Source organism: Coenobita brevimanus, chromosome 55, assembly GCF_032717465.1.
Source record: "Coenobita brevimanus isolate Jiangsu-jjx chromosome 55, ASM3271746v2, whole genome shotgun sequence".
Taxonomy (NCBI): domain Eukaryota; kingdom Metazoa; phylum Arthropoda; class Malacostraca; order Decapoda; family Coenobitidae; genus Coenobita; species Coenobita brevimanus.
Window position 1 is genome coordinate 46,876,310 of NC_137008.1, and position 18,084 is coordinate 46,894,393.

Here is an 18,084-nt window from a genome sequence, read left to right on the forward strand (position 1 = left end):
ACCAGCTTGGGATTATAAGTTAGGAAGTAAAACCCTACACATATCAGAAAGAGAGAAGGACTTAGGTGTGATTATCAATAACAGACTATCTCCGGCTGACCATATAAGTGAGACAATACAGAACATGTATACTATCTATCTATCTTGCCATAATCCCGTCACTGCTTGCAAATATGAGAATAGCATTCACATACATAAATGAAGACATGCTGAGAAAGATAATAACATCTTTCATCAGACTAACCCTGGAGTATGCATCAGTAGTCTGGAATCTTCATCTCAAGAAACACATAGATAAGACTGAAAAACTTCAAAGGGCTGCTACAAGATGGGTACCAAGCTTAAGGGATCTAAACTATGAAGAAAGACTAGAAAAAACGAATCTGCCAACAGTACAGGAGAGAAGGAAAAGAGGAGACATGATCATGCCATATAAATGCATATCAGGGAAGGTGAAAATAGACATAAATTAATATATAACCTAAGGGGAAGCATCAGCAAGAGGACACTGCAAAAAACTGCATAAAAAGAGAGGCGATAATGATGCAAGGAAATTTAGTTTCCCAAACAGGGCAAATAATCAGTGGAATGCACTACTGAATGAAACAGTGTGTGCCAAAACAATTCATAAACTTAAGGTGATGTATGATGGAAATGGTTTACGACACGGGACAGAACGAGCATGATTCATTCCTGTAAAGATACAATTAGGTAAGGTAAGAACAATTAGGTAAGATAAGAACACACAAACACAAACACAAACACACACACACAGAAGGTGAGTAGTGTTTTAGAAGAACATAAGGCAAAGTGGGCACACGTAGAAGAAGAACAGGAAGAAGTGGTCAGCTTAAGAGAAATCATCCAGGAAGAAAGGGAAATGTACAAGAAAAAGATAGAAGAAACTGTAGTGAAAATACTGAAGAAAAAAGAGAAAATAGTGAGAGAAACTGTAGAAAGGAACAGATGCATGGTAATATTTGGAAACAGGGAGGAGGAAGAAAAGGTTAGATTTGTGAGACTCGAGAGAGACACGAACCTGGTGAGAGGTATATTAGGCAAAACTGACTCCGAAGGAGACAAGTGGGTAAAAGAAATTGAGGAAGTAAGGAGGATAGGGCCTTATAGGAAAGGGGAAACAAGACCAATGAGAGTCAAGTTGACATCAAAAAGTTTGGTAAATGATATACTTAAAATGACCTGGAAATTAAGCAAAGAGGCTGGAATGGAAAATATTATAATAAGAAAAGATTTAAATGGAGAAGAAAGAGAAGTTTTAAAATCACTGAAGGATCAAGCAAAGGAAAAAAATGATAAGAGGACAGAGGAAGAATGTAATACTTTTTTTTGGAGAGTATTGGATATGAAAGTAAGGAAGTGGTATATATGGAAATAGAAGTGAAGGAAACTAAGGGGGATTGCTGTGAAAAATTAGAAATTCAGGAAGTGGTACTGATGGAGAGAAGGAGAGAAGAGGGTATAAAAAACATCAAAAATAATTTAAAGGTGATATACACTAATATTGATGGTTTAATATCGGCCAGGCTTGAAATTAACGATTTCTTGAGAGAATATGAACCTGATGTCATGTGCTTTGTAGAGACCAAATTAAGAGAAGATATTGATGTTCATTTGGGAGATGGTAAATACAATCTGTGGAGAAGAGACCGAAAAGAAAAAACGCGAGGAGGAGTGATGATAGCAGTGAAGAACAACATAAATGTACTGTAGATACCATGGAAATGGGAGAAGGCAGGGCTGAAGTGATATATATGAAATTAGAAACTGGAGAGAAACTGAAGAGAGATATGGCAGAAGTGTATGTTCCCCCTAAGACGAGAGCATGGAATGATGACGAATATCATGAGATGTTGTCAGATATGGCTAGCTAATTACAAAAAATAATTTAATTTTGGTGGGTGACTTTAACTGTAAAGAGGTGAACTGGGAGGAATGGGACTCAGGAGGCAGCGAGGACTCCTGGGGCACTATATTATTAAATATAATAATGAATAATGTGATGACGCAATGGGTCAGAGAAGAGACACGGTTCTGAGGTGAGGACACACCAGCAAGGTTAGATTTACTGTTTACCAAAGAACCTGATGTAATAGAATCACTGAAATAATTCTGTCCTTTAGGAAAAAGTGATCATGTGGTCACTGAGTTCCAGATGATAATAGGGAACGTCGATCCAAGAGACGAGCTTCATAGACAGGGAAGATACAACTTTGGGGAAGATACAACTTTGGGAAAGCTAATTTCACAGAACTGAGAAACTTTTTTGAAAATGCGGATTGGAGAAAATTCAGAGAAACAAGAGAGATCCAAAGGAAGTGGGATATCTTTCTAGACCTCTACAATTTGGGAGTGGAAAAATTTGTACCAAGAGTAAGAGGGAAAGAAAACAGAAAAAAGGAGTGGTTTAATAGAAGGTGTATGATAGCAAAAAAAAAAAAAAAAAAAAAAAAAAAGAGAGAGAGAGAGATAAGGAGTGGAACAACTGGAGAAAAAGGGGCAACACCAGAACAAAGGAAGAATATAAAAGAACTAGAAATGATTACACAAGAATACGTAGAGAAGAAGAAGGGAATTTTGAAAAAGGCATAACAGACAAATGCAAGGATGAATCCAAACTGTTCTGTAGATTTGTTACTGGCAAACTGAAACAAAGGGAAGGAATCACTAAACTGAGAGTAGAAGGAGAGGTCTATAAAGATGCAGCAATGCAAGCTGAAATAATGAACAAATGTTTCCAATCAGTTTTCACTAATGAAAAAGAGTTTGTGAAAGGGGAGGGAGTGACTAGAAATGTACCGATGATAAAAGATATAAAAGTGGAGGTACAGGAAGTGTACAAATTAATGGAAACTCAAGATGTAAGGAAAGCCCCAGGACCTGATGGAATTTCTAATTGGGTACTGAAGGAATGCAGAGAACAGCTGGCAGATAAAATTCACAGTTTAATCATGTGTTCTCTGGAAGAGGGGAAAGTGCCAGAAGAATGGCAAATGTGGTACCAACTTATAAGGGAGGAAACAGGGAAGAACCCCTGAATTATAGACCAGTGTCTCTAACCAGCATGGTCGCAAAATTGTGCGAGAGAATCCTGAAAGACAGATTGATAAAATATCTAGAAGAGATGAATATTTTGGCTGAATGTCAGTTTGGATTTAGAAGTGGAAGGTCATGTGTTTCTAACTTGTTGAGCTTTTACTCAAGAGCAATTGATGTAGTACAGGAGAGAGATTGTTGGGTGGATTTTGTGTACTTAGACTTAGAGAAGGCCTTTGACAAGGTACCTCATAAGAGACTAATGTGGAAACTAGAATATATAGGAGGACTGAAGGGGAAACTCCTGGAATGGATGAGAGACTTTTTGAGAGACTGATAAATGAGGACAGTAATAAAGGATAGGATGTCTGGTTGGAGGGAAGTAACAAGTGGAGTCCCCCAAGGCTCGGTGTTGGCGTCAGTAATGTTCCTGATTTATGTAAATGATATCGTTGATAGAGTGAACAGTTATGCAAGTCTGTTTGCTGATGATGTAAAGATCTTGAGGAAGATAGAGGTTGAGGAGGATTGTAAAATGCTGCAGGAGGATCTGGATAGGATACATGATTGGAGCCGGAAGTGGGAAATGAAATTTAATGTAAAGAAATGTAAAATATTGGAAATGGGTAAAAGTACCAGGAGACCATCACAAAAATGAGAGAAGAGAAAGATTTGGGAGTGCTGGTCCAAGATAGTTTGTCACCTGAAAAGCACATTAATAAGATACTGTAGTTAGAGAGACTTATAAACTCCTGACTAACATAAGAGTAGCATTTCATTATATGGATGAGGAGATGATGAAAAAATTTATAGTGGCCATGATCCGCCCCAGGTTAGAATATGCAGCGGTAGTGTGATCTCCACACAAAAAGAAATATATAAACAAGATTGAGAGAATACAAAGAACTGCAACCAAAATGGTCCCCAGTCTGGCAGATCTGTCATTCAGAGAGAGGCTGGAAAAGCTGGAATTGCCTTCCTTAGAGGAAAGGAGAAAGAAGGACGACATAATTGCAGTGTTCAGGACCATGGTGGGAGTAGATAAAATTGACCGAGAAGATCTGTTTGTATGGGATAAGAGAGCAAAAGAGGACACGGAATGAAATTAAAAAGTCAAGCTGCTTGAAGGATATCAAGAAATATAGCTTTCCTTACAGAAGTCTAGATTTATGGAATAGCCTGGACAAAGACATCATCCAGTCTAAAAACTTAAACGAGTTTAAAGCTAAATTTGACTTACTGAGAAACAGCGATGGGAACCCACGAGCATAGCATATTTCGTGTGTATCTCAATTAGGTATATTGGGTAAATACATAAGTATTTGGAACGACTTAGACAAAAAGGTGGTGCAGGAGAAAAACATTCATGTGTGTAAAAGTAAACTAGATAAATGTGGATATGGAGACAGGACAACACGAGCATGGCTCAATTCCTGTATACAGTAGAAGTCCAATTTTTCGGCATCTATGGGACCAGGCTAGTGCCAAAAAATCAAAATTGCCGAACTATCAAAAACCCTACCCACTCAATACCTTATATGTTTCGGTGAACACTATCATCATTACTCATATCATTACAAATGTGTTTGGAGAGAGTACTGTATACTGTTTGATACTGTACAATACTGTAATGAATAAAGTACTATACATGAATATGAAAAATAAAGAAATTAGTGAACATACTGTATATAAATGTAATTGTACAGTAGGCCTACAAGTTCACATGCACTTACCTAAACTTATAGTAGGTTCCTTATTTACATATGTACAACAGAAAGGGTTGATTAGAGTCTGCTACTGCTGGAAGAAGTCCCCAGCAGTAGAGGGTCCTCATGGAGAATTTCAAGACTGACGAAAAAAAATAGGAAAATCTGCCGAATGATCAGAGATTTTCGTAAATGGGACTATTTCTCAAAACTGCCGAAATGCCAGATTTGCCGGGGAATTGGATGCCGAAGAATTGGACTTTTACTGTACTAAAAATAGGTAAATACAAATAGGTAAATACACACACAGCAGCAGGCAAAAACATTATTGCTCTGCCTTGCTAATGATGGGCGATAAATATATAAAATTATTCATGGAGGCGCTCACCATCCATTCACTCAATGCAGTGCTGCTCTCAGGTGGCCGCCCTTTCATCTCTTCCTTCCTTCTTCTTATGTCCTTCTTTCCTTCTTCTTCCTTCTGTCTACAGATTACTCTACACTGAGTGACATGCCAAATGGTTTCCTGTACACCAGGAAACCACTTATTACACTGGGTGGTAACCATATAACCATGCTATGGCACCTGGTGGTTTAGTGGATAATTAAGGTATTCCAACCAGACTGAGCCTGTGTTGGTTTACTGTTCACATAATGTCGCTCAGGGATGAATGAGGCTGGTCACTCTCACCCTCAACGCCAGGACCAACTTACCTAGCCCTGGGCTCTTATGCTCCTCATGGGACAACACAGGATTAGATGACGGATGGATGGATGGATGGATGGACTACTGGTATATTAAATTAAATAAATAAATACACAAATTCTCAAAATATCGGAGGATTTCCAATTTAAGGTGGTATTGACTAGGCAAAAAATGGCTGACATGTTGGCTACTTTGCAAGTTGTTAACACAGTTAGTGAGATTTTGCCCGCAACAAGAAATGGATAATGCGTTTACCTCTGTTTGTATTGTACTCAAATGAGATTCATATAAATTTTGTAACTGAATACAATATATAATTAGGGCATGAAGAAATAATAATTAAAAGCACTGTCAAAGTACTGTTTGAATCTTCTGCTTCATAATGATACTGTTTTTATTCCTGATCCCATAAAATCATTAATTGGACTCTCTAAAAACTAGCCACAAATAGCATTTTTTGTAAACACATTTCACCATGGCATCCTACCCAACTTCTGAACATTACAAATTCATTATTCATATGTTAGAAGAACAGCATTTGTTTGCAGAAACACAATACATGCTGTTAATACTTTTCTCACTGGAGGTTTCACAACAAGCTTCACCTATTTTTTTGTTGTTAAGAGGCCATAGACGAATCACACCACTCACCAGTGTGATAATCACTTTGTTTTGCTAGCTGCTTTGGCTTGCAAAAACAGCTAACATGTTGGCCAAAAATGGCTTGTTTCAAAGGAGTAATATTCTAAACATCTTAAAATCAGAAGACACTATGCACAAAGTACAGTAGTAAATAAATACTATGTATTCACAACCACAGGATCTAAGACCTTAACTTATCTTTAATTATCAGGGATAAATATATTTAAATTACATAAAATCCACATTACCTAACTGTTTAAAGAACACAACCTTGCATCAACTGTAAGGTCTATCTATCTGTCTACCTATTTCCTGATGCCTTAATCCCATAAGGGGTGGCCACAAACAAAATAATCATCTCCATGTCACCCGGTCCCCTGCCATTTCACTGCCCTGCTCCCAGCTCACTCCCCCCTTTCTCATATACCTCTCCACTCAAACCCTCCATTTCATCCTTGGCCTCCCCTTCCCTCCACCTCACTTATATATACACTCTTCGTCAGTCTCTCACTCTTCATCCTCTCCGTGTGGCCAAACCACTTCAGCGTATTTCTCCTAACGCATACTATCATGTCCACAGCCACACCACAATGCTGCTTTATATCCTCATTTGTCAATCTGTCTCTCCATGTAACCACATGCTCCTCTCAAATAACTCATTTCCACTGCTCTCATTCTTGTGTCCTTCCAACAAGGTCCAAGCTTCACTTCCATATATTAGAGTTGGTATCACAATACTGTCATGCAGTGACTTTTTTACTTCCATGCTCACTTCCTGGTTTCTTATCGCTGCTGTCAAAAAGCCACCAACCTTTCTTCCTTGTTGTACCCTTTCAAGCACACTTCCCCCTCCAAACTTCCATCCTTACTCATCACACTACACAAGTAAAGTAATCCCTCATTTATCTGGACATAACAAAGCCAAAGGCATGTTCAGATAGTGGCAACATCCAGATAATGAACACTCTTCCCCTACCATACCCAAACACTACCTATAACCATCCCCAACATATACCTAACCTATTTGTACAGCACCAGTGCTTAATTTGGCAGTGTGTTCCAGTCATGCAGGCATATTTAGGCATCAAAACACACACAGGAATATCCAAAGTAATGATAAACACCAAGAAAGCCATGCAGAAAAAACAATGAAAACCAAAAAACACCCTACCTAAACACTACTGTACGTACAGTACACCTCCATATTTTGGCAGTGTTTTCCGATCATTCTGCCATATTTAGATATCAAAATACATAATAAGAATATTCAAATTAATGGTAAACACCAAGAAAACTAAAAAAAAAAAAAAAAACACTGAAAACCAAAAAACACTCTACCTATACACCACCATCTGCACAGTACCCCTCCTAATTCTGGCACTGTTTTGAGGTCAATCTGCCATATTTAGACATCCAAACACACACAGGAATATCCAAAGTAATGCTAAACACCAAGAAAACCATGAAAAAACAAAATTAAAACCAAAAAATACCAGACCTATACAGGACTATATGTACAGTACCCCCTCCAAATTTTGGCACTGTTTTCAGGTTAATCTGCCATACTTAGACATCCAAACACACATAGGAATATCCAAAGTAATGCTAAACACCAGGAAAACCATGAAAAAAACATTACAAACAAAAAACACCCAACCTATACACCACTGTATGTACAGTATCCCTCCTAATTTTGGCACTGTTCTGGGGTCAATCTGCCATATTCAGACAGCAAAACACACATAGAATTATCCAAAGCACTGATAAACACTGAGAAAACTATTTAAAAAAAAAAAACACTGAAACCCAAAAAAACACCAGACCTATACACGACTATGTACAGTACCCCTCCTGATTTTGGCAGTTTTCAGGTCAATCTGCCATATTTAGATATCCAAACACACATAGGAATACCCAAAGTAATGCTAAACACCAGGAAAACCATAAAAACACCGAAAACCATAAAACAACTGACCTAAACACAACTGTATGTACAGTATAGTACCCTTCCTAATTTTGGCACTGTTTTCAGGTCAATCTGCCATACTAGACATCAAAACACACATTGGAATATCCAAAGTAATGATAAACACCAAGAAAACAATAAAATAAAAAAAACATCGAAAACCAAAAAAACACCCAACCTATTCACTCCTGTATGTACAGTACCCCTCCTAATTTTGGCTGTTTTTTTTGGTCATTCTGCCATATTGAAACATCAAAACACACATAGGATTATCCATATTAATGCTAAACATGAAAAAAAAAAATGCATAAACAACAAAATCCACACACACAAAAAAAAATGATGACAGTTTGAAAATCTGCTGTCTGTGACGAGTGATTGCTCCCAAGGGTCAAAAAAAAATTCCACAGCCAAATATGCCACCAGATATTGGTTATACTGTATTGGTATAAATGTACACCATCATCTTCAATGATGTTTATACTGTAAGATAAGCTAATAAAAACACATAAAACTGACAAGTAAAAGTACAAAAATTCAGCAAGAATAAAGTGCTCAGGAGTAGAACTTACCTTCATATAACTTACCACCATCCCAGTGCAAAATTTTGCCTGCACCATCCAAGAGCCAGGCATATGTCTAGATGCAGAATTTCATGAGCTTTCTCATGGTTACTGCAGAATTTCGATACAACCAATAATAGTTGAATAAATCACAAAAAAAGTTTGAAAACTCACGTCAGTGTTATCACCACGAAGGACAGTAAGGACTGAGGGAGTGAGGGGGGAGCCAGGAGGGTATGGAGAAGGGATGGGAGGGGGTGAGAAGCAAGGCTGTGGGCAGGATTCTCCCCCTTCTGTCAACAGGCGGCCAGGCACTTTTGCCGTATATTTACTCATGGCTTGCGGTCTATTGGACGCCGAGTGGCCGTACAGAAACACAACTCACTGAGACCGGGGCACTTTCAACCTTCGGTAGACAGGCGGGCAACCCCTGTTGCCAAACATGTACTCGTGGCTTGTGATCTGTGTTTGATGGAGGCAGCGGCTGGAAAAGACAGCCCCCATGGCCACCCGATAATAAACATTTGGTGAGGAATGCGTACAGATGTTTTCACACCGCTTGTGGGTTACAGTCGTATTACTTGGGTACTGAAGGTTTGCTGGGAGTGACAGGACAAGTGCGCGACTTTAACTATGCAGTACAGAGGCGGACAGACAGTTTAGCTCTGGTTGTGGGTTACAGACTACCTCCTGCTCATAGCTCAAGCCTGGTGGCCACAATACCAAATGTTTGAACATGTTGGCTGGTCAGCCAAAGTTCTTGGGGACTTTTACATCCGGATAATAGCAAGTAAATTCGGGAAATGGTTTAATAGAGCCAAGGTCTAGCACCAGATAATGAACACGTCCAGATAAATGAGGGACTACTGTACTTAAATGCATTCACATTTTCCATTTCCTTCTTATCCAACCTCACTGTACATCCAGTGACTTCATTTCTCTCAAAGACCATAACTTTACTCTTCCAACATTCACCTTTAGATCCCATTTCTTACACACTCTTCCAAACTCATTCACCAAGCCTTGCATTTCACCTTAGTCTTCACTTAACAATACAGTATCATCTGCAAACAACAGTAGAGGGAGTTTCTAAACATTGCCCTCTCTAATTTGAGCTGCTCCAGCATCCACTGCCCTACCTTGTACCTCTTTTATAACCCCATCCATTTACAGATTGAACAGCCATGGTGGCATGACACATCCCTGTTTCAATCCAACATTCAAAAAGAAAAATTCACTCAATTCAATAACCACATGCACTTCAGCCATACCCTCATCATACATACTCTTCATTCTTCATGTAATTCAACAATTTCCCATTATATTCTTAATATTTTCCATGTTCCTTGTAGATCCACTCTGTCATATGCCTTCTCCAAATCCATGAAGGCTACATAATTCTTTCCTTTCCCTTGTGAGGTCACTGTAGTATTAAACTCCGAAAGAAAAATGTATGCCAGCCACTTCTTAAGATGATCTTACACTGTAGTAAAATGACATATGTAAAGAGCTGTAATGTACTGAAATAAATTTACTTGAGTACTGTATTTAAGTAACTTTTGTGGTTATCTACTTCCTAAAATGTACAGATATTTATCATTACTTTTATTTAGATTTAAGTATAGCTTTCAAATACTTTTCCATCCATCTATCCATCATCAAATCCTATGTTGCCTTTCTGAGGAGCATAGGAGCCCGGGGCTAAGCAAGTTGATCCTGACGTTAAGATGAGAGTGACCAGCCTCACTCATCCCTGAGTGGCATTACGTAAGCAATAAACCCCAATCACCCCTTGGATATAAACCGACACAGGCTCAATCCAATTGGAATGCCTTAATTGCTCACTAAAGCACCAGTCACCATAAGTTGGTTATATGGTTACCACCCAGTGTAGTAAATGGTTTTCTGGTGTACAGGAAACCATCTGGCTTGTCACTCAGTGCAGTCACCCACAGATAGAAGGAAGAGGAAAGAATGAAGGAAATAAAGACAGAAGCGGGAGTTTAAAGTCACCTGTAGGCAAAAAGCAGAGGAAAGAATAAAGGAAAGAAAGACAGAAGAGGAAGTAAGGAAGAGAGGAAAGGACAGACACCCAAAGCAGAACTACCAAATACTTTTACTCTATTATAATTGAAAAATTAGCTGAAAAGTACTCATTACATATTCCTGTAATGGGGTTTGACTCCATGGCTGATGGCTGGTGACAGAGCAAAGAACAGAGCAAATATAGATGCTGACCAAGCACTGTCAACTTTTCATGTTTGACACACTCTTATGCTTTCTTTCATAATTATACTTTTGTCCCTAACCCCCATGCTTCCTTCCCTCTAAACAACCTCCAACAAGTCACTATCACCTAATCATCATCATTCCACCTAAGGACAAAATAAGGTAAGGCATGAAAACCAAGGAAAGAGAAAAGACACAATGGAGGGAAAACCAATAACAGCATCCCATGTGAAATGGATCACACACACTCATTCACTCGCTATCCAAGCCTCCAGAATCTTGACTCAGCCTCAAAGAAATGACCATCCAGCCACATATTTTTAGTATCTTTCATTTACAGATGTGTTTCACATCACCTATCAGATAACATTTTATTAATAAAGGGGGTGGTAAACCCTTGATATGTTATCCTTCATACAAATTTCATCCAACGAACTAAAATCACCTGTCACTTCTTTGACCTCAACTTCCATACCTTGTTTTCTCACACACTCTTTAACCTTACCATATCTATTCACCTTCTTATCCTTCCATGTCTCTTTCCATCTTCAAACTCACTTATAAGTACCCTTTTCACCACACTATTCAAATCCATTGTCTCCATATGAGAAGAGCATCTAAGTACACTCTTTTCAAATTTATTGTCAGCAGAAGCACATTACAGTATTTCTTATCCTACCCACTCTCCAATCCACTCATCTTACTCCTGGCTTCATTCTCATGCCACATCAAAGTCTCACCTCCACCTCCTCCTCCTCCTCCTGTCACTGCCACTGCTACTGCTGCTGCTGCTACCAGCAGGAGGAGGAAGAGGAAGAGGGAGAGGAGGAGGAGGAGGAACAGTTTCACCTGAAGTGTTAATTCAGTGGACTGCAGGCTGAAATGGCCCTTCTACACCTGTCTACCATCTGCCTTTTGAGGAACAGGGAGGGACTTACAAAACATTTACACTATTCTAAGTGCTAAAACATCTTTATGGAAGCTGCGCATATGTCCTTCGACAGCACCACTCTCATAATAAAAAAAAACTTCGAACAACATGCAGCAATTTTCCAGTCACACTGCAAATATGTGAAACTTTTCTTAATATTTCTCTCTTTTCCTGTCAGACTCTTTTTCAGACCAGTAATTGCCATTAATACCCTACAGTGTTTTCCACAAACTTTCACCACTATGTCAATCTGCAAATACCTGATCATCATATTCTTTTCCACTTCAAAATCCACTCTTTTAGTCACTTACCAATTATTCTGATGTATCTCTTACCTTCTCAGTGATTATTCTTCCATATACCTTTTCTAGAGCAATTTAACAGCCTTATATCAAGGTCAATTTTACACTCACTTCTATCACCTTTGTTTTTATACAGACTGTACACAATCACAGCCTTCTTTCACTCTCATGGTACTATTTCATTCATCCAAAGAACACTGCACTCCCTCCAACACATATAATCATCTCTGCATAAACCTCATCAACACCTGATGGCTTGCTATTCTTCAACCACTTCTGGCAATGTCATATTTCTGGGACCAGATAATGAGCTACCTTATGGGCTGGATGTGACTGAGAGCCAGTATATACTTTTTACTTTCAGTGCTTGAGTACTTTAAAAAGAAACTTTGTTACTTTTACTTGAATTGATTTGCACTGATACTTTTTTTTTTTTTTTTTTTTGGTGGTGGTGGTGGTGGTAGGTGATGGCGACCATCATCCACTCAACTGATAAAGTGCTGCCTACTTCTTCCTTCATGTTTATCATTCTTTTTTTGTGTCTGCCTGCCTCTCTTCCTATTTCTCACCATCATCCACTAACTTGATGTAATGCTGCCTACTTCTTTCTTCATCTTTGTCATTATTTTTAGGTGTCTGTCCTCCTCTCATCCTATTTCTCCCATCTTCCCTGTCACTTTATATTACTCTTCTTTCCTTTTCAGGTGACTTTACATTGAATGACAAGCCTATTAGTTTCCAGTAAGCCATGAAACTATTTACAATGCTGGATGGTAAACCATATAGCCAACCCACATGTGTTCCCTACATGTCAACAAAAGTGTTGGTGAAGGGTTACTGCCCCTCCCTGTAAAACAATTAACTCAAAAAGACAAACAGCCACTCCTTCTGGGATTGCAGCATATGTCTATAGATAGATAGATTGATTTTTTTCTTTTTGTTTTTATGCAATAATTATCTACGTGGTAGGTGGGGGCGCTCACCATCCACTCACTCAATGTAGTGCTGCTCTCGGGTGTCTGCCCTGTCCTCTCCTCCATGCTTCTTTCCTTCCATCTTCTTCTATCTTTCTTTCCTTCATTCTTTCCTCGTCCTTCTGCCTACGGGTGACTTTACACTTCCTCTTCTGTCTTTCATTCCTTCATTCTTTCCTCTTCCTTCTGTCTATGGGTGACTCTACACTGAGTGACAAGCCAAATGGTTTCCTGTACACCAGGAAACCATTTACTGTACTATGCTGGGTGGTAACCATATAACCAAATTTTGGCACCTGGTGGTTTAGTGGGTAATTAAGGCGCTCCAATCAGATTGAGCTGGTGAAGGTTTATATCCAAGGGGAGGTTGGGGTTTATTGTTCACGTAATGCCACTCAGGGATGAGTGAGGCTGGTCACTCTCATCTTAAATGTCAGGACCAACTGCCTGGCCCTGGGCTCCTACGCTCCTCATGGGGCAATGTAGGATTGGATGATGGATGGATGGGTGGATTCTTTATCTTAAGTATCAACGCTGGGTACTTTTAACTAGTCTGCATTTGTATTTAAGTTCGAGCACAAAGAAAATACAAACATATATATTACCTCTTCTTGTTTCACCTCTTTCTTTGGTGTTGTCTGTAGTAGCTGGGTCTGACCTCTGCAAAGATACAATAAAATAATTCATTATCATCATCATCCTAACCTCATTTCCCATGAATGAAGAGGTTGGTAGGATCCAGAAACAAGAAAACGGATACAAAAGTAGGAGATACACCTTTACAACAACAAACATTTCAGTCAGTCAATCAATCAACATCTTAAGCATCTTAATCACTCTAAAAATGGGAAGCACAATAGAAGACTACAGGATTTTACTCACCCATCAATACAAGACATTTCCCTTGAATAAAATAATTTGGCAAGCAAGAATAAAACACACTATAAAAGATGACACTGGGGTAAAGGGATTATGAGAAGCAACTTATCATTGTGCCCCAACCTGGCTTTCTCTATCTCCTCCCTCATTAACTACCCACCACACCACACACACTGAGCTGCATTCACCCATGCCAATCGTGGCAGCTTTGCTTGGGCAGCAGTGAAGCAGAGGATGAACAGGATCGATCATCTCTGATCGCACTGTAAATGAAAACTGTTATGAATGCTCATCAAGCACTGTTAATTTCCCAATATGGTATTAATTATGCTACTCAGTAAATTTTATTCTACAGTATTTTCAAAACAAAGTACAGTAATCTCTTAATTATCTGCCATCACAATATCCAGCCCAACACAAGATCCAGAGCATTTTGCTTGGCTCTGTTCAAACAATATCCATCTCAGAAACAGGAAGCGATCAGTGGTACTATGCACTTTCTGGCAGCGAGGTGTATCATCCGGCTTAGACATGGGACTCAATCAGAGCACAGGCAGACCACGTGATGCACCAGCCAATCACAATGTGTTGCGGGAGCGGCCCACCCAACACGCGAAGCCTAACATCATTCTTTCATACTCTCCCGTGGATGCCATATAGTGAGGAGATATCTGTGTGCTCTGCATTTGTGACCAATGCAGTGGCTATCCCCTAGTGCTGTGACTTGGTCTGTGGTTTCCCATGCCTTGCTCACTGTTGCAGTGCCGTGACAAACCTTGTGACCCCTCAGTGCTCCGTGCCCTAATGCTCTGACTACTACATAGTGAGAACATAACAGTGCATATCTTCCCTCCACCAATGCCAACATCTGGTGAGTACAGTATGATTATGATTATATTATGTACTGTATCAATACTATACTGCATTTTGAGTTTGATTTTAATCTTTTACTTATGGGTAATATTGTTAGAATGTTTTTAGGATAGTGAGCAGAGACGGACAGCTTTGGGTTGCGACACATTATCCAGCTCAACACTGAATGGATAGCAAACTGGGGGTACGGTACCTAAGCAATATCCGGTCTTCTGCAAAGTCCGGGATGGGGGTTGGCTGAGTTACACCAGATAATTGAGAGATTACTATCTGTACTGTAATTGACTGATCTGTGTGTGGCTTAGCCACTGCTAAAGTGCTTTAGTCATACAGTGTAGTAGTAATTTCAGGCTGTACTATGTAACATTAAAACTGTTTTTCCTGTTTTTTGCTTAAACTGTATAAAGTAAGACCTTCCATATCCGGTTATGGCCAGGTTTGGCCACAGCCGGTAGCAGGAGTCTTCCGGATGATGAAGGATAATGGACCTTATACCTAGGCAAGCAAACACTGGCTTTATTTCATCACTCACATCCAACTTGTGAATTCCGTGACACAGCTTAAACTTTTCCAACCAGCCATCACTGTAGACACACTCCCACACTCCTTTTCAACATCCATTTCTGAATGATAATCTGGTAATCCTTTACCAAATGGGTACACCGATTCTACTTATAACAAACTCATTATTTCACAGTGACTAATTTTGGTAAATACACAACTCAGTTAACCACAGAATTGTGACTTCAGGAAGCGATTGAGGAAAGACAAAATAAACCTATTTTTGGGGTATGTAACCCTTTCACTATGGGCATTTTTTATTGGCTGGATGTCCCACACATGGGAATTTTGAGATATATAAAGATAAGTGTTTTGATAAAATATTCCATACCCAAAAAAGACCATAATTTCCTGAGTAAAATGATGTCTAGCATACTGTTAAAGAAAAATAATAATTAACTGTGTGGTGAGCTGTCAAAACCTGTGGTGTTGGGGCTACCCCATTGCCAGAAACATGCCATTCGGTATAACGGTAAACTCAAGTTTTTTTTTTCTCTCTCTCTCTCTTATAACTGCACTTTCATTTTCACTCTCACTTTCATCTGACAACATAATCTGAGTGATCAGACATCACTTCCATCAGATCCATGTAAGTTGCCACTGCAATGAAACATTTTGTACTGAACACCTCGACATACCTCTGCTACGTGACAAAAATAATAGACAATAAAATAGTCCTCCTGTGATGGCAACTTCTCAGTCTTGCCACATCCTGATACTGAACCACTATTGGGCCCCAGGTACTGGTCTATCTATCTGTCTATCTATAGCCCGACGCCCTAATCCCGCAAAGGGTGGCCGCAGACAAAACGCCTCCAAGTCGCTCTGTCACCCACCATTTGACTACCCTCCCCCCAACTCACCCCCCCTCCCTCATATACCTCTCAACTTCATCCCTCCACCTCATCCTCAGTCTACCTCTCCCTCTCCCTCCCTCCACCTCACCTACATACACCCTCTTAGTCAGTCTTTCATTCTCCATTCTCTTCACATGTCCAAACCACCTCAGTGTGTTTCTCCTAATCTTCTCAACCACATCCACATCCACCCCACATCGATCCTTCACTTCTTCATTCGTCAACCTGTCCCTCCACGTCACTTCACATGCTCCTCTCAAGTAACTCATTTCCACTGCTCTCACTCTTGACTTGTTCCCCTCTTGCAAGGTCCATGCCTCGCTTCCATACGTCAGGGTAGGGATCACAATACTATCATGCAGTGACTTCTTAACTTCCATACTCACCTCCCTATTTCTCATCACTGCTTTCAGTGTACCAACGACCTTCCTTCCCTTCTGTACCCTTTCACGCACTTCATCCCCCAAAGTTCCATCCTTACTCATCACACCACCCAAGTACTTGAATGCACTCATATTCTCCATATCCTCACCATCCAACCTCACTGCACACTCTGTGACTTCATTCCTCTCAAACACCATAACTTTACTTTTGTTTACATTAACTTTCAGATTCCTCCTCCTACACTCTGCAAATATAAAAAGTCCAGAACACATTCACGCCTCCCGACAGCAACAGACATTTCCTCACTGGAACGTCGACATGCCACCTGATCTGAAAGGGTTAGGGAAGTAACCAGGTCGCCCATGTCATGTGTTTATCAACAATCTCTCCAACTGCCCGCGTTGTTTACCAACCACCACTCTGACTGGATGCATCAGTGTATCAAACATACTCAAACATGTGCAAAAGAAACCACTAATAATAGTGTCAAAGCTATGGAAAACTAGTGATTTAATCAAATCTAACCTAACCTGATCTAACTTGTCCTAAGCTAACTGCCAGACCCCCCCCCATACTTTTAACCCTCTCGTGCACTCTAAGTTTTGTTAAGTTTTCTGGCGCACAATTTTATCCACCTGGCCGCCTGGCCCGGCTGCTCGTGCGCAGCAAATAACACATATTCTCGCCTTATTTTCACCACCCAAACATCAATATACTACCATGAAACCTATCTCAACTTATTTGTCGATGTTTGTTCTAGCCGATAAGCACCACAAAAAAACAGGAAAACAAGAATAAAACAGCATTAGGCAGCCGTGAATAAACATTTTGCTACATCAATTTCACTTCCCAACATCACCATTAGAATGCTTTCCACCATACAGGAAAATGTTATTAGAAGTTTTGACAGAGAATTTCATCAGCTTTCTAACGAGACAAATCAAGTTGTGATACGAATTGTAGTTTTCGAGAAAACAGCCAAACACTGAAAGCCATTTTTGAAAAAAAATTCAGGGAGCTTTTCTGAAGAACTTGTCTCGTACACCTTGTGTTTTTATTGCATAATATTATGCAGAATTTCACGAGCTTTCTCATGAGCACCAGTTGGTTGCAATACGCCTCATAATTTTCAAGTAAATCGCCAAAAATGACCGGGTACTCACGACCAGCGTCACTTGCATGATGCGCACACAGCATACGTTATATTCCCGCCTACATAACAACGAATTCTGATCATAGATATTACATTGTTATGTCTTGTACATACGTAGAATTTAGTGCTCTTTATCATGGTTCTTACAGGAAATCGATACGTCCAATAGATTTCGAGTAATTGGCCGACAAAGTAAGATTACTCCTCCGAGCACTTTCTACTTTTACTGCATGTGAGAAAAAAAACAAAGTCTGTTCCCATGCCTTTTCCTACAAAAAATGCTGCCAAAGGCTTATATTCTGGT

At 39.6% G+C, this 18,084-nt stretch overlaps 1 protein-coding gene across 1 annotated transcript in view; it reads right to left on the minus strand.

Annotated features, from left to right (window-relative positions):
* Positions 1 to 18,084, minus strand: part of LOC145401213 (zinc finger MYND domain-containing protein 11) — a 643,482-nt gene that overhangs the window by 146,045 nt on the left and 479,353 nt on the right. Inside the window, exon 11 of the mRNA XM_080273521.1 lies at positions 13,679 to 13,733. Coding sequence (XP_080129647.1) covers positions 13,679 to 13,733 — 55 coding nt within the window. The remainder of the gene's footprint in view (positions 1 to 13,678; positions 13,734 to 18,084) is intronic.